Source organism: Macrotis lagotis, chromosome 6, assembly GCF_037893015.1.
Source record: "Macrotis lagotis isolate mMagLag1 chromosome 6, bilby.v1.9.chrom.fasta, whole genome shotgun sequence".
Taxonomy (NCBI): Eukaryota; Metazoa; Chordata; class Mammalia; order Peramelemorphia; family Peramelidae; genus Macrotis; species Macrotis lagotis.
The window spans coordinates 89,493,872-89,517,978 of NC_133663.1; the positions used below are offsets into that span (position 1 = coordinate 89,493,872).

Consider the following 24,107-nt stretch of genomic DNA (forward strand, 5'->3'; position numbering starts at 1 on the left):
CTTCATTTCATAATGCTTGCTTTATTTTTAAAAATATATATAAAATTTCACACTTTCAAAGCTGTCTTTTTTCTTTTTTTCTATGAATTAAATTCTCTCTCTCTCTCTCCCTTCAGTGGTTTTATTTTTTTTAACATCACTATTGCTCACCTTTTTTTCCCCTTAGTCCCTGCCCCCAATTAAAAACTCAGAAAAGAAAAAAAGGAACTCTTAATAAAGAAGGGTATTTCAAAGAAGGGCATGTCAAATAGCAGACATATTAAAAAATTTCTCTCTCTCTCTCTCTCTCTCTCTCTCTCTCTCTCTCTCTCTCTCTCTCTCTCTTTCCATCTTCATCCTAAGTCCTCTGGTGACAGGGTTTATCATCTCCTTGATGAGAGTTCCTAAATCTTTTGAAGTTGCTTTTCTTGACAATGTTGTCCATGTATAAATTGTTCTCCTGGTTCTGCTCACTTCACTTTGTACCTTCTGTGCTATCCCAGATGCTTTGGAATGCTCTCTTTCACCATTTCTTATAGAGAAATAATAAAGTTACATTCAGATATCATAATTTGTTTATTCTGCAATTAATAGAGAAACCCTAACCCCAGATGACAGTTATTTTCTTCTCCCCTTCAGAATCAGGAAGTTATGTTTTGCCTGTTCCCTTCCTAAACCACTCCCCCTTTTTATTATTTTTTTTCAATAGTTCAGTATTTGCTCATTTGTTTGTTTGTTTGTTTAATGTGCTTCAGTCTGTACTCAGATATCATCAATTCTGTCTTTGGGATGGCTCACATTCTTTATCAGAAGTCCATCAGAGAAATTGCTTCAATATTTTCTCCCCTAGTTGCTATTGCTAACTGTATTTCCCTCCATCCCATTTCTCCCCACCCCCATCTCTCTCTTTTTGCCCTGTTCCTCCTCAAAAAAATATCTGATTATCCTCTTCCATGATCTTGCCTCTCTTCTATCACCTATACCCCACCTCCCCTCCTCCTGACCCCTTTCTTCCATCCCTTTCCTCTTCCATTTTCCTCTAGGGTAAGATATATTTCTATACCTGATTGAGTGTGTATGTTATTTCCTCTCTGAGTAATTTCAGATGAGAATGAAGACCCACCCACTTCCCCTTACCTTCCCCCCCTTCCTGTCCACTGAAAAAAACTTTTTTCTTGCCTCTTTTATGTGAAATAACTTAGCTGATTCTACTTCTCCTTTCCTTTTCTCCCAGTTCCTTCATATTTAGTTTCCTCTTATGTCTTGTCTATATATGATCCTTCTAACTGCCCTAATAAATGAGAGGGCTCATATGAATATTATCAGCATCATCATCATCCCATGCAGGAATACAGGCTGTTCAACATCATTAAATTCTTCATAATTTGCCCTTCCTGTCCATCCTTTCTATACTTCACCCAAGTCCTGTATTTGAAGATCAAACTTTCTGTTCAGCTCTGGTCATTTCAATAGGAAAGTTTGAAAGTCCCCTATTTCATTGAATATCCATCTTTTCCCCTGAAAAAAATGTTCAGTTTTGCTAAGTAGTTGATTCTAGGTTGTAATCTAAGCTGTTTTGCCTTCCAGAATATCCTATGCCAAGCTCTATGACTGATCCCTTAATGTAGAGGCTGCTAAATTCTGTGTTATCCTGACTATAGCACCACAATATTTGAAGTGTTTCTTTCTGGATGTTTGTAATATTTTCTCCTTGACTTGGGAGTTCTGGAATTTGGCTAACAATATTTCTGGGAGTTTTTATTTTGGGAACTCTTTTAGGAGGTGATCTGTGGATTCCCTCAATTTTTATTTTACCCTCTGCTTCTAGAATATCAGGGCAGTTTGCCTGGAGAATTTCTTGAAAAATGAAGTCTAGGCTCTTTTCCTGATCAGACTTTCAGGTAGCCCAATAATTTTTAGATTATCTCTTCTGGATCTGTTTTCCAGGTCACTTACCTTTCCAATGAGATATTTCTCATTTTCTTCTAGTTTTTCATTCTTTTGGTTTTGTTTTCTTGTTTCTTGATTTCTCAAAGTCATCAGCTTCCCTTAGCTCCATTCTATGTTTGAAGGAATTATTTTCTTCAGACAGCTTTTTCATCTCTTTTTCCATCTGGCCAATTTCTGCTCTTTAAGGTATACTTCTCCTCAAAGGCCATTTAGTCTGCTTTTTTTCCATTTATTTTCTTCAGTATTTTTTGTATCTTCTTCACCACACTGCTGACTTAGTATTCATGATTTTCCTGCATGGCTCTCATTTCTCTTTCCAATTTTTTCTCTACTTCTCTTACTTGATTTTCAAAATCTTTTTTGAGTTCTTCCATAGCCTGAAACCAATTCATATTTTTCTTGGAGGTTTTGGAAACAGAAACTTTGACTATGTTATCTTCTGAGCATGTATTTTGATCCTCCATAGAACCAAAGTAATTGTCTGTGGTCATAATATTTTTCTTCTATTGCTTGCCCATTCCCCAGCCTCTGACTTGATTTTAACTCTTTGTTAAGGTGGAGCTCTATATCTCAGATGAAGGATGCACTTTCCCAAGCTTTTGAGGCTTTTGCAGCTGTTTTCAGGGAAATTCCCTAGGGACCTCAATTACTTCAAGGTCTTATGAGAGGCTCTAACTGCTGTCCTGGCCTGACTCTGGTCTGTGGATGACCACAAGCACTCCCCTCTGTCCTGAAACTGTGAGGAGGGTCTCTGATCTGCTATGGCAGTATAGGGGCCCAGACCTGTCTCTGAGTATGAGCGAATCCACAGAGCTCTGCCTCAAGGATAGCATAGAGACTTCTGCAGTCTCCTTCCACCTCCTTCCCATCTGTGGGCTGAGGGCCCTGAAAACAGCAGCTGGGTAGCTCACCACTGGATGATGCCTCATGCCTACTTCTGGTTCACTGGCTGAGTCTGCTCTGAGGCCTGTGTTGCACTGGGCTCTGTGCTCACTCTGCTGATAGGTCTGGAAATGGCCACCTCTACCAGGAACCCAGGCACCCCACAGACTGTTCCTGAATGACTGGGACCAGTTTGCTCTGGCATGGCCCAGGGTGCCCCATGTCCCTTTCCAACCTCAATGTAACAGATCTTTCCCTCAAATCTTTCAAGTTTCCTTGGGCTGGGAAATTGTTTCACTCAGTCTTTATGTGAGTTCTGCCATTATAGAATTTGGTCAGAGTCATTATTTAAAGGTATTTGGAGTGGTCTGGGGTTGAGCTCCCAGGATTTCCTGTTTCCACTCTGCCATCTTGACTCTCCCTGCCCCCATTTTTCTTTTTTTCCCCCCCAGTTAAATTATAACAATATCTTTTTTATTAGTATTTCAGGTCTTTTTTCAGGTTTTTTGATAAACTTTTAAAATTTTAAACTTAAATACAAAATGAGAAGATAAAAAAATCCCACATTGGCATGCACACAGCAGACCATGAAAGGATTCAACATAAGACAATACATTTCCATTTCAAAATAACCTGTATAATAAATACAATATATTGTTTTCAAAGTGGTCCAGCTTTCCTTTCCTTAGTTGTTAGTTTTACATTATTGTGAATTTTCTAATTATGCTTAATTTATTCTGCATCTGTTCATACAGATCTCTCAGGTTTCTTTGATACTGTCTTTGGCTTCATTTCTTACTGTATTGTATTTCAATACATTCATAAGCCACAGTTTGTTCAATCGATCCCCATTGATGGCTATCTCCTTAGTTTCCTCTTAGTTTCTAGATTTTTTTTGTACCATTCAAAAGTTGCTGCTATAAATATTTTTGTACATATAGAACTTTTTTCCTCTTTTTTGATCACTTTGGGATGTAATAGTCCTAGTTATCATGGAGCTGAGTTAAAGGGCATACAAGTAACTTTTGTATTATTTTTTGTGACTTATCTCTTACCAGCATTTGATTCAGATTTTATTAGAGTCTAATGGACTTTAACTGTTTCAGGCCAACATTTATAATTCTAAGTAAAGCTACATCCCTGTGATGTAATTGAATATTGTTTAAAAAGAAAAAGCAAAACAATATTAGTCCCATAGTTTTCTCACAAGTAAGACAGAAAACTGAATACATTGTCAGATGTGGACATCAATAAAACTTATTTTTTAAGTTCCCAAAACACTGTAGTCAGTTGAACTGAACTTATATCCTATAGTAGAAATTCAATCAAAAGTAATATTCCCAGGTGGCTAGGTGGCACAGTGGATAGAGCACCAACCCTGGAGTCAGGAGTACCTGAGTTCAAATCCTGTCTCAGACACTTAATAATTACCTAGCTGTGTGGCCTTGGGAAAGCCACTTAACCCCATTTGCCTTGCAAAAATCTTAAAAAAAAAAAGTAATATTCCTTTTTCAATCTGGGGACCTGGGTATAAGAACATAGGGCCATGTTCTCAACACCTGAGAATCCTATACATTTTCTATGTTTCATTTCTAAAATAATATGTTTTCCTTCACTCAAAAGGCATTTGCTAATCTTAAAGAATGAAGAACTTTTCCAAGAAAAGAGCCATAAAGAAAAGAAAGTTTCTTTTGTCTATCATGATATACGTACTGAGAATGAAAATCTGAACACAGACGAAAATAGTTAACTGTCTTCCAGGTCCTGGATAATTCATGTGAAGAACTTCCTCTCAGGATTGCCTAAGAATTGTTTAGTTCTTGAGGTACCATATTTTTGCTTTTGTTTTCACAACAACTTTATTCAAAGTTGTTGGAAATATAAATATCATTGAATCAAGATTTTCTTTCCCCATCCACCACCACTTTGAGGTAATTCATGAACCTTACTGTTCATTTGATTCTCTGAGTATGACTGAACATTTTGATGATGATAAAACAAGGAATGTTTTCCCTTAGCCACCATTTACATAACATCAAATTAATGAGGGGCCCTCCTTAAGTTCATTCTCTCTTGTTAATAAAAATTAACTCTGTGTTGATTATATTTTCCAAAATCATAAGATGTTAGAACTGAACAGGGTCTTGGCAGTCTTCTACTCTATGCTTCTCATTTCCCAGATGAGAAAATGAGGCTGAAAAAGACTTGCCCAACATCACACAAACTAAAGGGAAAAGTCAAAATTTGGCCTTAGAACTTAAGACTCCCAAGTCCAGTGCTATTATGATGATACCACACTTAACCACTCTCCTACCTTTCTAAAATCAATTTGTTGGAAAAAAATATAATTCTCTATTGAGAAAAAAATGTCAATATATAGAAAATTGAACATTAAAAGGTAGTACAAGAGATTTACTAAAGGAGGACACTAGCAACTGCAAGTAGTCAAGAAATATTTAGTAAGCACTTGAAATGGCAAAGAAAGGCAAGGAAGTCCCTGCCCTCCAGGAACCTACAGTCTAAGGGGAGAGAGTTCTGAGGCTGTTACTCATTAGGAAGGCACTATGATATTGTTTGTCCTTCTGGTTTTTTTTAAAGAGAGGAACACATAGATGAGATCTTTGCTTCCTCCCTTCCTTATATGTGAATGTGTTTGAGCAAATTCTTTATGGATATACAAATAAATCCTTCAACTCTCTGTAGTATAGAGACATTGTGTATATTCTAATGCTACACTACCAAGCTCTGATTGGACCTACCAGACTGTAAGAACTGAGTACAGAGCTTCATCTGAACTCAGATTTATTACCAGTAATGGTCACCAGTTGATGCTTGGGGTAAGGAGGGAGGCAGAGCCACAGAAACTCCAAAATGCCATCTAGGCATTAAAGATGGAGAAAGTGGCCTTGGGGGGAAGGTAGCTTAAAGATCAATGTATTTAAACACATTCACAAAAAAAGGAAGGAAAGAGAACTCACCAACTCTCTAAGTCAGGGAGATAAAATCAGGTTGCACAAAAGGTTCACAGGATGCTACAAATTGTTCACAAATTACTAAAAGTTCACAAAGGCTAATAACAAAGGTATTTAAGAAATGGAAAAGAGGAAAGGGAAAGGAAAGAGCCACCAGTTTGCTTGGACTCATGTGGATCCAGCATGGAGGAGGGACTTGTCAAACCTTTATAGAGAACCTAGCCCACCTCCTGTGCAGGGAGGAGTCAGGGGAGCGAATCAAGGAGGGAATAAGACTTCTACCTCAGAAGGCTAAGACCCAGGAAAGTGGAGAAAGGGTGGGGGAAAGGGGCTGAGGCTGCTTTCTATTATCTTGCAGAATTTACATTTGAGAAGAGGGTTAAACTGAACACTGGAGAGGGAATCAGAATTCCACAGTAAATATCAAATAATTGCTTAATATTATTGAGAAAACTAGATAAATATTTCTCTATGACTTCTGGCCAAGATGGCAGAGAGAAGACAGGCATAGTTCTAAAGTCTCCTGATCTTTCCCCATCTATCATATGGCAACAAACGTCTTAACAGAAATCTGAACCACAAAACCTAGAAGGAAAAGCCAGGAGAAAAACATCTACCTCAGGCACAGAGGGTGGATCAGCCCCACATCAGCCAGATTAGCAGCTGAATTGGAGCCAGGGAGCCTGAGGGCCTGAGAGATGGAGCTGCTTGATCAGCCTTGGGGCTAGATTGCTGGGGCTTGAGTCAACTAGGGAGCAGAGGTGCTGGTTTCCGTGCTGACCCTCTGGAGCTTGCCAACAGGGCTGGGGGGAGAGTTCCACTGCAGGAGAGCTGTAAACACCATATCTAGGCTCCTCTGGTCTGAGGAACTGTGAGTCCAGGCCTCCATTGCTGCTTAGGCCTCTTCCCAGAACAAACACAATTACAGATTACTTCTGCCTCAGGCACAGGTGTGTGAGCAGAAGAAGGAGCCCAGTTGACAATAGGGAGAGGGATGACCTCACCCAGGCTAGAACCCACCATTGATTGAAGGCAAAAAGGATTCAATAGCTTCAATTTCTGTCTTCAGGCTAAGGGAGTAGGTCTCAATCAAGGTCACAGACACTCCAGAGAAACAACCAGCACCTCCTACTGGCCAGCTGGAGATATTGCACTGAGTAAAGCCTCTAGGGATCCCAACACCAAACCTCTTTGAGCCAGCCCCTCCCCAACTCAAGGTCTTAACAAAATGAAGAAAGCTCATAGGAAAGGTGGTTCCATAGAAAAATTCTTGGAAGGAAAAGATCCTAACTCAGAGAGTCCTAGAACCTCTGAGGAGAATATGATCTGGTCTCCAGCACAGAAAGACTTCCTTGAAGAAATAAGGAAGAAGTTTAAAAATCAATTGGAAAATTTGGAAAAGACAATACCTTGCAACAAGACGACAAATCATTAGAAAATACTATTGGTCAAATACAAAATGAGACTAAATCTCTCAGATCATCAATTGGACAAATACAAAATGAGAATAAATCTCTCAGATCCTCAATTGGACAAATACACAATGAGAATAAATCTCTCAGATCATCAATTGGGCAAATGCAAAAATAAAATAACTCAAAACCTCAATTGGTCAAATGGAAAGGTTTTCAAAAGTAGAACTGACCAATTGGAAAAGGAGTTGCAAAAGAGTAATGAAAACTTCTCCCTAAAAAAAAGAATGAAGTTTGAAGAAACTAATGACTTCATGAGACATCAAGAGCCTGTTAAACAAAATCAAAAAATAGAATGAAAGAAGAAAATGTAAAATACCTCATCAGTAAAACCCCTGCCCTCAAGAATAGGTCGAGGAGGGGCAACCTGAGAATTATTGGACTTCCTGAAAACACTGAAGAGAAAAAAAAAAAGCCTGGGCTTCATATTACAGGATCTAGTGATGGAAAATTGCCCTGATATCATGGAATTGGAGGGCAAAGTAGTTGCTGAAAGAATACATCGATCCCCTCCTGAAAGAGATCCTAAAATGAAAACACCAAGGAATGATATGGCCAAATTCCAGAATTATCAGATAAAAGAGAAAATCCTGCAAGCAGCCAGAAAGAAACAATTTAAATATCAAGGAGCCACAGTAAGGATTGTGCAGGACCTGGCTGCATCAACATTAAGGGACTGAAGGGCCTGGAATGAGATATTTCGAAGAGCAAGGGAGTTTGGAATGCAGCCAAGAATCCACTATCCTGCAAAGCTGAGCCTTCTCTTCCAGGGAGAAAGATGGACATTTAATGAAATGGAAGAATTCAAAAAACTCCTGATGAAAAGACCAGAGTTAAATAGAAAATTTGGACATCAAACTGGAGGTTCAAGAGAGACATGAAAACGTTAAAAAAAAAGGGAGGGCAGTAAAAGAAAAAAACTGCTATCCAATAAGTTGAAACTGAATCTCAGCATGGGGAAAAATATTCTCATAACTCTTGAGAATTGTAACTCTTAACAGAGAGAATATACCTAGCCAGAAGTGAAGGACATTCATGACTTATCCATGAGACTGCTATCCAATGGGATAAACTAAAACTGATTATAACCCCACTTGGGAGAAAGACTCTAAAAACTCTCAAGAATTGTAGCTCTATTAGATAGAATGTACTTAGCTGGAAGTGACAGGTACTCAGAATTTTCTATGACTCAGAATGATTTTAAAAACACCACCTCCTTAAAAAGGGGGACAGTAAGGAGACAGGAGGAGGGAGGGGATTGAATGGGGTAAATCTCATTACACTAAGAGGTACAAAATGCCTATGGTAATAGAGGGGAAGAAGGGAGGGGATGAGAAACACCTGAATCTTCCTCTCATCAGACTTGGCTTAAAGTCAATTTACACACATACTCAGTTAACTTAGAAAACATCTAACCTTTCAAGTATTAAAAGGGGAAAAGAGGAGGGGGGATGGAGAAAGGGAGGAGGAGGGCAAAAAGGAAACTAACAAAGGGAAGGGAAAAGGGAAAAAGGGAAAGGGGAAAGAAAGGGGAGGGAAAATATAGGAAGGCAAACACTGAAGTGGGTGATATTCAGAAACAAAATGCTGGGGAATACAGATGGGGGAAGGGGGAAATACAGAGGAAAGATAGCATGGAGGGCAATAAAGAATTAGTATTCAAAACTTTTAATGTGAATGGGATGAACTCTCCCTTAAAATGTAAGCAAACAGCAGAGTGGATTAAAAACCAGAATCCTACAATATGCTGCTTACAAGAAACTCATTTGAAGCAGAGAGATACATATAGAGTAAAGGTAAAAGGTTGAAGCAAAATATATTTTGCTTCAGCTGGAGTGAAAAAAGCAGGGGTAGCAATCCTTATCTCAGACAAAGCAGCTATAAAAATAGCATTAAAAGAGATAAGGAAGGAAACTTTATCCTCCTAAAAGGTACCATAGACAATAAAGTTATTTCAATACTGAATATACATGCACCCAATGGGCTAGCATCCAAATTCATAGAGGAGAAGCTGATAGAACTACAGGAAGACATAGACAGCAAAACTCTACTAGTGGGAGACCTCAACCTCCCACTCTCAGATCTAGATAAATTGAATCATAAAATAAACAAGAAAGAAGTTACGGAGGTAAATAGATTTTTAGAAAAACTAGATATGGTAGACTTATGGAGTAAATTGAATGGGGATGAAAATGAATATACCTTTTTCTCTGCAGTACATGGAACTTATACAAAAACTGACCATGTACTAGGACATAAAAACCTAATGATCAACTGCAGAAAGGCAGAAATAGTGAATACATCTTTTTCAGATCACAATGCAATAAAAGTCATATGCAATATTGAACCAAGGAGATATAGACCCAGAACAAATTGGAAACTGAATAACCTCATTTTAAAGAATGAGTGGACCAAAAAACAAATTATAGAAAGAATTAATCATTTTATCCTAGATAATGACAATAATGAAACAACATACCAAAACCTATGGGATTCCCTCAAAGCGGCTCTCAGGGGATATATTATATCTTTAAATGCTTACATGAATAAATTAGAGAAAGAGGAAACAGTGAACTAAATATGCAACTAAAAAATTAGAGAAAGAACAAATTAAAAATCCCCAATTAAATGCCAAATTAGAAATTCTAAAAATTAAAGGAGAAATTAATAAAATTGAATGCAAAAAAACTATTGAATTAATAAATAAAACCAAAAGTTGGTTTTATGAAAAAAACAATAAAATTGATAAACCTCTGGTCATTTGACTAAAAAAAAGAAAGAAGAAAACCAAATTGCTAGTATCATAAATGAGGAGGAAATTAAAGTAATAATTTGAAATTATTTTGCCCAACTCTATGCCAATAAATTTGATAATCTAAGTGAAATTGATGAATATTTACAAAACTATAAATTTCCCAGGTTAAATGAAGAGATTAAATACCTAAACAACCCTATCTCAGAAAAAGAAATTGAACAAGCCATTATTGAACTCCCTAAGAAAAAATCTCCAGGGCCTGATGGATTCACAGGTTAATTTCTTCCAAACATTTAAGGAACAATTGGTTCCAATTCTATATAAACTCTTCAGAAAAATATTGTCTGTTCTTGTTATCCCTTATACTTTTTGTTTCTTCCTTAAGGATATGATTTCTCTCTTTTCACACTCAATTTGGATCAATGTACAGCATGGAAGCAAAGTAAAGACTGACATATTGCTTTCCATGGGGGGGGGAAGTAAGATTGGGGGAAAAATTGTAAAACTCAAATAAAATCTTTAATAGCAGAAAAAAAAATATTTCTCTAGTAGTTCTCCTTCAACAGCATGGGTTCTTAATTGGTATTGTGGTTCTCTGGCAATCTAGTGAACCCTTTCTCATTATAATGTTTTTAAATACATAAAACAAAATATATGTGATGACAAAGAATCAGTTATAACAGTGATATATTTTTTAAAGTTCATGGATCCTTGATTAAAGACTTCTTTGATTTAATCATTGCAAAATAACCTTCTGTTTCAATGGAGAGAAAGTGCTTCTGCTAGTGAAAACATGAGTCCTTGAAGTAAATATTTTCTTTTTTAAAAAAAGATTATACTTTATTTTAATATCCATTTAAAAAACATTTAGAGTTACAAATTACCTCTCCCTTTAGCTCCTCCCCAATCCATTCAGAAGGCAAGCAATTTGATATTGATGCCAGGGAGTTAATGTACAGAGAAATATTATAATTGAAAACAAATTTTTCTAATCTTTTCTACACTGTTAAAATTTTTAAATCATGTCTATCTATCTGTCTAGTCTAATCTAATATTCTTTACCTTGGAATAAATACATATCTATATATTTCTGATCAGAAATTAGTCTCAACCTTTAACTAATAGTTATAAAATGTCAATCTATCATGTAAGGCCTACAATGTTGTCTTGGCCTTTGTCAATACTTTCTGGCCATCTCAGTGATAGTAACAATAAATTCCTTACCTGATCAACAAAACTCAAGATAAGAGACATCTTGGATAAGGAGGAAAAAAAACTCTATTGTTATTTGTAAACATTTACCCTCCAGCTAAGTAAATTCTTCTTGATAGGAATTTTGAGCAAATTTTATAAGATTTGAGAGAATCATATTGTAAAGCCATGTTATCTATGTGAAATCTCATTGTTTACTTAACTCAGTTTTTATTCTTCTTTGTCCTTTCTGTATAAAATACTTCCAGAATTTTCTATCAACGTTGACATTCATAAGGATGCCATCCACCATGGGTTTTGGTAAGATCCTAGAGAATAAAACTTCATTTATAAAATTAACTTTGTTATTTCATTTATAGCCCAATAAAAATATGATTAACAATAATGGTGCCATGACTCAGCTCTAGGCTTGAATTTGAAAAAGAATAAACTTTTCCTCTGGATAACTCATCAAAGGGATTTTTTTTTTCAAGGCAATGGGGTTAAGTGGCTTTCTCAAGGCCACACAGCTAAGGTAATTAAGTGTCTGAGACCAGATTTGAACTCAGGTACTCCTGACTCCAGATCAGGTGCTCTATCCACTGTGCCACCTAGCTGCCTCTATCAAAGGGATCTCTAAGAAAAACCAGGACACAATTTAAGCCTGGCACGAGTGACTTGCCTGAGATTGTTATTTTTTTTAAAATCAAATTGCCATAGTTGTGAACTGTGTCAGCAGCAAACTTTGCCTCTCCTACTGCTTCAAAAGTTCCAGTTTCTCAACCCTCCTCTTATTTTTGTTTTGCCTCCCTATTCAATGCCTTTTCTCCCTCCTCAAAATTACAACCCTTTGTACTTTACCCTACCAAATCTTAAGGAACCCTCTGTTTCTTTGTCCTTTCCACCTCCTGTAGTATTCAGTCTGTCTTCTCCCTCTCCCTATTCTCATTTGATATTGTCTTCTCCTGGCCCTTCAGATTTCTCCTTCCTTTTCTTATTCACCTACTCCTCCACATCTCTCAACCCCCCCCTTTTCTTCTCCTTCTATTTCCTCTCATTTCTTTCCTCCTTCCTTGCCTGCTCCTCATTCTATTTTCCCTTATTCAAAACCTCTTTGTCCTCCAATTTCTTTTCCCACTGTAAGTTCTCCTCTTTATTCTCAAAATTTCTTCCTTCCCCTGGAATGTCTCCCCCTTACCTACCTGCTCCAGCTCTTCATTCTGTTCCTTGTTTTCCTAACTCTTCTGAAATATCATTCCTTTATCCTCCAAATTCTTCTCCCACTATAACTTCTTCTTTTCCCTCTTCTCTTTGTCCTCTAATTCCTTCTTCTTGTGCTCCTATCTCATCTCCCTTTTAAAGTTCTGCTAATTCTTCTATTAAGCCCACTCACTCTTCTTACCCTCATATCTCATTTTCTCCTTATTCTGTCTCCTCTTCCTATTCTCCAATATATCCCATTGTCCCCCTCCTTATGTTCTTCCATTCTAACTCCTTCCTATGTCTCTGCTACTAGACTTCTTTTGCTTGCCTCAAAAGATCCTCTTCCCAGTACTGTTTTCCCAGCTGGAGATAAAAGCCTAAAGCCTGAATTTGTTGGAATCCATCCTTTCTAGGTAGTGAACAGACAATGTCCTGAGGCCATTCAACCTGTATGGAGAACAGGCTGGATCAGATTTTAAACTTTATACTTTTTACACATTATAAGTTTAAACCATAGGACAGAGGTGAATTTTGATTTTCTTGATCCATATAAAGATCTTATTGGGTTTAATGATCAATTTAAAGTTACTTGCAATCCTATCACTCTGGGATCCCAGACATTTGCCAGTTAACTATAGCCCTAGTAGGCAAAGGGGAGGCAAAGAATTGGTTTAAAAAGGCAGATATGAAAGTTACCTTTGACGAACTCCATAACACAGATTGAATAGCATATACAGATCAGGAAAGGCATTATGTGGAAGCTCTAGCAATAGCAGATGGCCTTTATAACACAATTCCCCTGACATTTCTCCAACCAGTGAACTTTTAAAAACTTAAAACTTGTTCAAAAGCAAGATGAAACAGTATTTTGATTTTTTTAATTGCCTAGCAGGGGCATTTGATGCATATTCTGTCATAAAGCATGATAGAGAAGGAGGAAAGACTCAGTTTCTCTCTTATTTTGTTAACAATTTGCAACTTTCTCTGTCAAGAAATATTAAAATCAGTCAGCCAGGCTGACAGAATAATACCCCCAATTCATTGTGGAATTAGCAGAACAATTGAGTCAAAATTTGATTGAGCATCAAGAAAAAGATCTACCAAAAAAAGAGAGAATTGTGAGCAAAGCAAGATAAGGTGCTGACTATGCCCTGGAGTCAAGAGGACCTGAGTTGAAATCCAGCCTCAGTCACTTAATGGTTGCCTAGCAGTATGACCTTGGGCAAGTCACTTAATCCTATTGCCTTAAAGAAATAAAAAAATATATTTTTTAAAAAGAACTTATTGTCTTTCAAGAACTTTGTAGGATTAATTTATAAAACCTAAAAATAAATTTTATATCAATTTGATAAATTCTAATTTCAAGATTTTTTGTTTTAAGATTGAATAAGAAAAAGGTCCATTACTTCACAAGTTCATAATTAATGTATTGTCCTTTTTAACATTAGAAAGATTTATTGCTGTTTTTTTAAAAAAAGACTCAGAAAAAGATTTTTGAGGTTTTTTTTTTCCATGTATTTTGTATAAGGTCTGCTCTATTTTCAAATCTGTCAGCTAATTTATTGCAAATAATGTAATGATGTTTGCTTATAGCTAGCTTAGAAATGCTTCCATTATTTTAAAATGACTATTTGTGAAGCATTTAGCTGTTGGGTTAATATTATTTGAAGTGTGTAAGTAGAAAAGTTCTTGCTATGTTTTGTGATTAAGTTCCTGAGAAATTTCATTTTCTTTTTAAGATTGATATAAGTATATTATCACATGGGATGTCCCATGGTCAAATAAGGAACATTTTAAAAAAAAAAACTCCCCCCCCATATCCTCTAAGGAAATGTAAAGTTATAAGGTCCTTTTTCTTTCTTCTGGTCTGGGGGTGGTATTATTCACCCCCTTTGTCTATGAAGGGGGAAGTGATGGAGTGAAAATGATATAAGATCCAGTATGATAGTATAATTTTGTAGCAATAGTTTTGCATTTTAAAATATGACCTTAATAATTTGTAATAATCAAACATATTATGGATAATGGTCTCAACCTTATAGAATATAAATATTTATGTATATGTATATATGTCATTTAAGGTTACTTTACTTTAAATTCTTATTACTACTCTGTGAGGAATGTGGGGGTGTTTGGTTTCAACAAAAATGCAGAGGGCAGCTAGGAGGCACAGTGGATAGAGTACTGGTCCTAGAGTCAGGAGGACCTGAATTCAAATCTGGCCTCAGACATTTAATAATAACCTAACTGCATGAACTTGGACAAGTCACTTAACCCCAATGTCTTGCCAAAAAAATTAAAGAAAAAGAATGTGGAACAGCTAGGTGGAGCAATGAATAGAGCACTAGTCCTGGAGTCAGGAGTACCTGAATTCAAATCTGGCCTCAGACACTTAATGATTACCTATCTGTGTGGCCTTGGGCAAGCCACTTAACACCATTTGCTTTGCAAAAAAAAAACCTAAAAAAAAAGAATGTGAAGGGAGATTGTTAGTTTACGTTACAAAGACTGGGGTTTACTTGTATTGGTGCATATGTGCAGGTATGTGAGTGTAAGACAAAAAAAATTGGCCCCAGTGTGATCAAAACATGAGATTAGATCAAGTCTGCCCCATCTAGTTCTTAGTTAACCTAGAGTCTGTATCCTTCTCCTTTGTACCTGCTCGAGGATGTTACTGTTCATTTCCCTGTATAGATTCATTAGTATAATGAGCAGGGTAGGGAAAATGTTTGGAGGTGAATATATCAATTGGATTGTGACCCTGGCCAATGATTGTCATGAAGGGGGAGGAAAAAACCTTTCAAACTGCATTTAAGACCCAGCATTGCCATGATTCAAGGCCCCTTCCCTTAGGAGAGATGGTCTTTATTAAGATGTCTTAATAAAAGTCATTTTAATCACTCTAGTCGAAGTATTTACAAGTTATTGATAGCATACTCATTATCTCTTTCATCATTTTTTTCTAGGATAATATTGCCAGTGTATGTGTTGTTTGATTATATATGCAAGTATTTAATAGAAATTTTTAAATTTTTTGATATGTTATGTGTTCCAAACTTGTTGTGAAATCACCTGTGCAGTAACATTTCAATTTTTCTGTAATTTCACTTTAACCACTGTATGATCATAAGCAATACACGATAATTTTCTGATTCTTTAGTCTGTAAAGTTTAGAGTTGAATCTCTTTCTTTTTTTTTTAGTTTTTTTTGGCAAGGCAATGGGGTTAAGTGGCTTGCCCAAGGCCACACAGCTAGGTAATCATTAAGTGTCTGAGCCTGGATTTGAGTCAAGTCTGAAATCTGGGTGTCAAAGAAAAGAAGCCAGAAAAAATAAATGGAGATTTTGTTGAAATTTTGCAGGTAAAAAGTTTGAGTTGAGAGGGTGACTTTTCAGTGTGGTTTGAGGTTGGACCCTTTCTGCTTCAGATTCCAAAGGATGTGACATGCAGAAAATATCTCTTACCTGGAAGACTAAGAGTCTAGCTTGAGGCAATTGGCTACCTACATGACCCTCATCTGGAAGAGACCTCTAAATAAATAAGGGACCATTGTCCTTCTTTTTATGTCCCTAATCTTTATAGTAAATTGTTATGATTATATAAGATAAGCAATATTAAAATGTAAGTAATTTTGGCCTACATTTATCTAAATTCAAATAGCCAGCTAGATTACTGTATATTTTGACATCACTTTTATGAAAGTTTATTTTGTTAAGGGGAAGAGCATTTCCAAATGAAGGAATAACAAAATAATGATAATAATCTCTATTTGTAACTAAATTTTCTGTGGATATAAGTAAGACAAATCAAATTATAAATCATCAAGATCTAAGGAATTTCAGAATTTCATTTCCTAGTAATGATAATAGAAATTAAGAAGGTTTTTTTTTAACAGAAAGGAAAATAAGTGACCTGCATTGAAGAAAATTCTCTGAAACAACAGCCTAAGTCATAGGACTGCAGAAGGTGGCTCCAGAAATCTTTCTTTCTTACTATGCACTTTTGTCTCTATGAACTGCCCTCCCTTTGAATCTCTGTAATGTGCCTCTTGACATTGTAATCTGTATTTCCCACTTTATGTACTGTTATGGATCTTATTTTTTTTTGCCTGCCCAAATGTTAATTTTTTTTCTGTCTCTCCTCCAATGTATCTTATCTCCCCAAATCTTCATTTATTGTAGATTGATCTACAAATGACATTAAAGTCTGCTTAGTTCAAAATGAGGGAATGTCTAATCTGTTATTCTTTAATTTGGAATAAATACTTCTTATCTATATATTTCTGATCAGAAATTAATCTCTTAACCTTTAACTAATAGTTATAAAATATCAGTCTGCTATGTAAGACTTGTCTCCTACAATGTTGACTTAGCCTGTATCAATATTATTTGGTCATCTTAGTGATAGTACCAATAAATTCCTTACCTGATCAACAAACTTCAAGATAAGACACATCTTAGATGAGGAGAAAAATATTTCCTTTCTCCTTTAGATTCTGCTAACTATGGTAATACTTAAATAAACCATTTTGTCCTTAAATGCTTCTGGGTCAAAACCAATGCTTTCATGAATTTATCACATTTGAACCCAAAATTAGACCACCCTTAAAACATTTATAAACCTCATTTTAAAATTTCATTATCTATCATATATCACTCTTACAAGAAAATCTCTACTTTTGGTGAAAGAAATACATAGAGAAGGTTCCCATTTATTTCCAATTAGTTATAAAACTTTTCATGTGAAAATAAAAGTATTCAAAGTCTAATTCCTCTGGTTCCTAATCTTAAGAGAAATAAATGAATTCTGACAGAAAGAAAGCCAGGTTAAAAAATTTCAGTCTAAAATTTATATCAGTAAGTAGTAGCCTCTTTTTTTTGACAAGTATTCATATAAAAACTAGATAAAATGCATTTAAAAGGCAACTTTTTAAAGTAAAAAAACGTCTTTTTAAACTAACCCAATAAATTGGGGTGACTAAGTGGCACAGTGGATAGAGCACCGGCCTTGGGGTCAGGAGTACCTGAGTTCAAATCTGGCCTCAGACACTTAATAATTACTTGTGTGGCCTTGGGCAAGCCACTTAACTCCATTTGCCTTGCAAAAAACCTAAAAAAAATAAATAAAACAAGAATTTCCATAACATAGTAGAATAGGGGGAAAAAATGACTGAACATGAAACTGCAAAGTTTATAACTTGCTATTTCCTTTAAATAATTATACCATTTCTTATTAACATAATAGTATTTCATCATAGTCAAATGCCACAATTTGTCTAGTCCAATTGATGGGCAGCTCCTCAACAGCCAATTCTTTTCCAAAACAAAAAGAACTATTAAAATATTTTTGTACAGATTGGCTCTTTTCCCTTTCTCTAATCTCTTTGGGAAACATACCTAATGGTCGTATTGCTGGATCAATGGGTATGCACAGTTTCATTGCCCTTTAGGAATAGTTCTAAATTGTTCTCCAGAATAGTTGGACCAGTTGAAAATTCCACCAACAATGCATTAGAGTCCCAGTCATCTATATGAATTGGTTGCCTAATTCAGATTTATGATTCTTTATCTATATAAAATGCCCTCAAAATTCTGTGACAGATTTGCTATCTTTAATGATACCAACCACCCATGGGTTCAGTAAGATCCTAGAGAATAAAACTTCATGGATAAAACTAACTTTTTTGTTAATTCATTTTTAGCCTAAGAAAATTATGCTTGACATTAATCATGCTGCAGATCAAATCTAGATATGATTTTGAAAGGGAATACACTTGTACTCCAGACAACATCACAAGAAGGGATTCCTAGAAAACCAGGACAGATTTTGAGCCTGGCCCAATAGATTGGCTTGTCTTAAGGTGAGTTTATTACTTTTCAACTCAAATTGTTCTAGTTTCGAACTGTGGTTTTCTTTAGGAGTTCACCTCTGGTTTGGGGGCTTCTCACAGGTTGGTGAAAATTGCCTGATTTTTAAGCAGTTGAGTGGTGCTGTGGATTTATGCCTGGATCTAAGTGTGGCATTTCTTTGGTGAAATAGCCTAAGGGTTAGATCTCTGATACTTTTCTTCACTTAAGGCTTATAAAAAGGTATCTTCTCCCTCAACTACCCCTCAACTGATCCCCTGAGGCTATTTCTCCAAACTCTCCTTTGGGTTTTTTTTTTCCCCTTTGGCCTCAGTTTCAGCCCCTCTCCCTACTGAGCCACCAAAGCCTTCAAACCTCACTCATTTCCCCTCTCCAAAAACTTCAATTTGTCTTCTACCTCCTTCAGTGTCTGCTCTCCCCCCATTCATTGCCTTCTTTACCTTTTCCTCCTCCTCAAGATGTTGATTTTAGCAGATTCATCCCATTTGCAAACCTAGGTACTCTAAATCCCAGTAAAAACCCATTGCCATCTGTACCCAACTATCCTACCCTACCTAGAAATTTTTGTCTCTGTCTCCCCCTGCTGAAAATCATCCTCCTTCATCACTCACTTTTTTCTCCCTTTCCTTCTCACTCTCATTCAGTTTCTTCTTGTTCTTCTGCTTCTCCTTTCTCTTCTCATTTGCTTTCTCCTCTTCCTTGTTCTAATCCTTCTCTTTCATCTCCTATTTCCCCTCATCCTTATTCCCATAACATTCCCTCTTCTCTTTGCTCTCCAGTTTTTTCCTCCTCCCTCTACAATTTCATATCCTTCTCCTCTCCTTCTCCATCTACTCTTCATTCCTACACTGCTTGCATTTTTATCTCATCTCCTTATAGTTCGGCTTATTCTTCTATTCAATTTCAGCCCATTTACTCTTCTTACTCTCCTATTTCATCTCCTCTTCCTACTCTCCAGTTTATCCCATTGTCCCTTCCTCCTATTCTTCTATTCCATCCACTTCTTATGCCTCTGCTTCCTCTCCTCCTCTTGTCCTGAAAGATCTTATTTCTAGTGAGGTTGCCCCATCTCCAAATAAGGGCCCAAATTGTGACCCTGTCAGAATCTATCCTTTTAAGTGGATAAATATACCATGCCCTCAGACCATTCCAACTACAGAAGGAGAAGGTTGGATTACCTCTGATATTAAGCTTTATACTTTCCCACGGTATAAATTCAAGTCATGGGAGATGAATTACAGGCTTTGAAAAAAGATTTCCCTGACTCCCCTGTCAAGATCCAGTAGGTTTTAGTGATCAGTTTAAGATTACTCTGCTATTCTGTTGCCCTGAGATCCCAGACATTTGCCAATCAACCATAGCTTTAGTTGGAAAAGGGCAAGTCAAGAATTGGTTCAGAAAAAGCAAAAACAAAGATTTTTGAGGAATTTCAGGAAACAGAGTGAGTAGCTTATATGGATCAGTAAAGGCACTATATGGATGCCAGAGCTCCAAGGGATGTTTTTTTAATTATCATCACTTATTTATTTTAATCAAAATTGGTGCTATTTTTTCTTTCAACCATTTGCTAATTTTTTTTCATTTTTCAGATGTTCATGATTTTTATTTTATATTATTACAATAATTTTGTTATAAGAGTAAACATAAAGTTCCCTCCCCCACCCAAGAAGATGAGAAACCTCAAGAATAGTGAGAGAAGGAAAAAAATGCACTTCAGTCTGTTTTCAGATTCCAATGGCTCTGTCTCTGGGATGAGTTGCTTTCTTTACAATAAGTGCAACAGAGATGTTGCTTCAATATTTTTCCCTATAGTTGTTATTACTAGCTGTATTTCCCTCCACTCTATTTCTCATCACTCTCATTTATTCTATTCTCTCTCTCTCTCTCTCTCTCTCTCTCTCCTTTCATCCTGGCCCTGTCCAAAAGTGTGTTGTATCTGAATACCCTCTCCCTCAATCTTCCCTCTCTTCTATCACCTATTCCCCCTTCCCTCCCCTGACTCCCCCTTATCCCATCCATTTCTTCTCATTTTTCTCTAGGGAAAGATAGATTTCATACCCTATTAAGTGTGTATGTTATTTCCTCTCTGAGCCATTTCTAATGAGAATGAAGGCTCATGCATTCCCCCTTGCCTTCCCCCATTCCACTCCATTGAAAAAGCTTTTTCTTTACTCTTATGTGAAATTTCTTAGTTTCTTCTTTATCTCCTTTCTCTTCCTCCCAGGACGTACCTTTATTACCCATTGACTCCATCTTTTTACTGTATTATAGCATTATATTCAACTCCTTCTTGTGCTCGGTCTATATATGCTCCTTCTAACAACTCTTATAAATGAGAAAGTTCATATGAGTTATCAATATCTTCTTCCATGCAGGAATACAAACAGTTCATTATCATTAAGTTCCTCAGAGTTAGTCCTTCTCTTCCACCCCCTCTATGGTTCACCAGAGTCCTGTACTTAGAGATCAAACTTTCTGTTCAGCTCTGGTTGTTTCAATAGGAAAGTTTGAAAATCCCATTTCATTGAAAATCCATCTTTTCCCCTGAAGGAGGATGTTCAGGGGCAGCTAGGTGGCATAGTAGATAAAGCACTGGCCTTGGAGTCAGGAGTACCTGAGTTTAAATCCGGTCTCAGACACTTAATAATTACCTAGCTGTGTGGCCTTGGGCAAGCCACTTAACCCCATTTGCCTTGCAAAAACCTTAAACAAAAAAGAGGATGTTCAGTTTTGCTGAGTAGCTGATTCTTGGTTGTAAACCAACATCTTTTGCCTTCCAGAATATCATATTCTAATCCCTATGAGCCCTTAATGTAAATGCTGCCAGATCCTGTGTAATCCTGACTATGGAGCCTTGGTAGTTGAATTGTTTGTTTCTGACAGCTTTTAGAATTTTATCTTTGATTTGGGAGTTTTGGAATTTGGCTATAATATACCTGGAAGTTTTTCTTTTGGGATCTCTTTCAAGAGGTGACTGGTGAATTCAGTTTCTATTTTTACCCTCTGCTTTTAGGATCTCAGGGCAATTTTGCTGTATTATTTCTTGGGGAAAAAAATGTGGTCTAGGCTCTTTTCCCGGACATGACTTTCAGGTAGCCCAATAAATTTCAAATTATTTCTTCTGGATCTGTTTTTGAAGTCAGTTGTTTTTTCAATGAGATATTTCACATTTTCTTCTTATGTCTGGCTTTTTTTGGAAGAGTTTTATTTCTTCCTGATTTCTTGGGAAGTCATCAGCTTCCTTTAGTTACATTCTGCATTTGAAGGAATTATTTTCTTCAGAGAGCTTTTTATCTCCTTTTCCAGCTGGCCAATTCTGCTTTTTAAGGCATTCTTCTCATTTGTCTTTTGTTTTGCTTTTTTCCATTTGAACAAAACTGGTATTTAACATATTATTTTCTTCAGTATGTTTTTGTATTTCGTTCACCAAGTTGTTGATTTGGTTTTCATAATTTTTCTGCATCACTCTCATTTCTCCTCCCAATTTTTCCTCCACCTCCCTTAATTGCTTTTCAAAGTCTTTTTTTTGAGCTCATCCATAGTCTGAGCCCATTTAATATTTCTCTTGGAGATTTTGGATATGGAACCTTCAATTTTGTCATCATCTGAGTATGTGTTTTGATTTCCATGGGACTAAAATAATTCTCTATGGTCAGATTCTCCTTTTTCTGTTGTTTACTCATTTCCTCTGCTCAAAACTAATTTACAGCACTTCCAAAACTTTGGGGAGGGGGTTGGGTCACCCCACTAGGACCTTTATTCCTCCAAGGTCTTATGCTTTCTTGCCTGTGCTTTGATATGTAGATGACCATAGCACTACCTGGAGCTGTAAGGAGGAACCCTGCTGGGCTATTTTAGTATGGAAGCCCAAACTGCAACCTGGATCTGAGTGTGGGCAAACAGCAGAGTCCTGCCCCCAGGGAGAACAGAGATATTTCTGCTTTCTCACTGCAGGTTCTGCAGTGGGTGCTCTTCAATCCACACTCATTCTGGTCTAGCCAAATTCTCTTCCCACCCCTTCAAGCTATTCCTGGGCTGCACTGCAACCAGGGCTTTTTCCAACTCCTGGTCCTGGTGAAACACACCTTTCCCATGGAACTTCCAAGTTATCTTGTACTGGGAAAATGTATCACTCAGTCTTTCTGTGGGTTCTGCCCCTCCAATGTTGGCTAGAATCATAATTTGATGGCTTTTGGAGTTCCCTGAGGAAAGAGTTCCTGGGAAATGCTGCCTTTACACTGCCATCTTGGCTTCACCCCACCCCCCAACCATTTGCTCCCAGGACATGTTTTAATTGAGGCTATTCTATTTGCTTTCTCCAGATCAGTGGATTTTTCAAAAATCAAGAATGTTATTCATACACAAGATGAAACAGTGTTTCAATTTTTTGATCATTTAGCAGAGGCCTTTGCTGCAAATTCTGGTTTAAGCATGATCAGGAAGAAGGAAGAGAGACTCAGTTTCTCTCTTTCTTTGTTAACAATATTCAACCTCCACTGTCACAAAATATTAAAATTACCAAGCCAGAATGGCAAACTAAATACTCCCAGTTCATAGCTGAACTAACTGCCCAGCTAGCACAGACCTTAGCTGCTTAATTAGAGAAGGACCTCCAGGAGAAAAGGGAACTGAGAGCAAAGTAAGAGAAGATGTATGCTGTGTAGCACAAGCCATTAATATCTCCTATCCAAAATCTACCTGTCACTACCAGTCTGAGAATCAAGTAACAGGTATTTGTTATTATTGCAAGAAACCAGGCCATTGATAAAAATAGTGCAAACTTTTGGAGAGCAACCAAAAAAAAAAGGAATTAAAAAAGTTGTTCTCCATAGCCTTTCTGGGTTTTTAAAATTTCTCCTCTTTCTATTACTCTTGGACAGGATTATTTTCAGCTATTGTCCTGCCTTACTCTCCTGTGGTATCCAGCTCCCATAGCTTGTTATCTCTCATTCTTCTTTCTGTTACCATATGCATTGTGGTTGATCTATTTGTTTATTTCTCAGCTTTTCCCTCTATAACTGTCTCTCCTTTTATCTCTTTCTCCTTTTCTCATTTGCATTGGAGATTTTTCTCTCCAGTATCTCTCAACTCTGTCTCTTTTTAAAATCTAAAAAAGTAGCACAGGCTAGCTGCTAAAGAAAAAAATAGAAAAAATATTTAGGTTAAATTGGGTATTTAAAAGTTACAAATTAAGAATCATTTTATGTAAAATGTTCTGTTGATCAGAAAGCTATATTTAGAATTTGAATACAAATTATATGAAACTTAAGTACATTTTAAAAATCTACATTTTTAATTTTTTAAAAAAAGAAATGTCTTATTTCTCTCCATAAATTGATAAAGTTTCTTGAAAATGTTTTGTTACTAGGTTGTGAGTAAATTTAAAAAGGTTAAAAACATATTTAAAATAATTTTGGTGGATTTTTTTAAAAAAAATTTAGGGTATGTCCAAGTTACAAAATAAATTAATATGATAGATACACTTAAATATTTAATTACTTATTAGCTATTTAAAATTTAACATACAGATGAGGTACCTAAAGAAAATTATAATTGGTCCTAAAATTATATTCTGATTGGTCCTAATTAGCATGTTTAAAAATAAGAAGAATTTAAATTAGAGGTTCCTGTAAATTGCTTTCCCCAGCAGCTCTTCTCTAGTCTCCACTGGCCTGGATAAATTTTCTTGGGGTTTGGAAAGGCTAGGCCAGAGCACCTAAAATTTTACAACACAGGATCAGTGCATATAACTATATAAAAAAAGTAATGAAACTTTTCTTAGAGTGTGGAACCCAGATTTGAAATTATTTAGGATGTGCTCATGTTTGAGATAGATT

General features: G+C 36.4%; 1 protein-coding gene across 5 annotated transcripts in view; it reads left to right on the top strand.

Moving 5' to 3' along the window:
* Positions 1–16,547, top strand: part of FLACC1 (flagellum associated containing coiled-coil domains 1) — a 63,206-nt gene extending 46,659 nt beyond the window's left edge. For 3 of the 5 annotated variants that reach the window (XM_074192583.1, XM_074192586.1, XM_074192587.1), the window contains 3 exons: positions 4,573–4,636; positions 11,471–11,522; positions 16,299–16,547. In XM_074192583.1, coding sequence (XP_074048684.1) covers positions 4,573–4,636; positions 11,471–11,522; positions 16,299–16,324 — 142 coding nt within the window. In that variant the 3' untranslated portion in view covers positions 16,325–16,547. Of the gene's footprint in view, positions 1–4,434; positions 4,637–11,470; positions 11,523–16,298 lie in introns of those variants that run through there. The other 2 variants (XM_074192584.1, XM_074192585.1) reach the window with 2 other exon arrangements.
* The last annotated feature ends 7,560 nt before the right edge of the window (positions 16,548–24,107 follow it).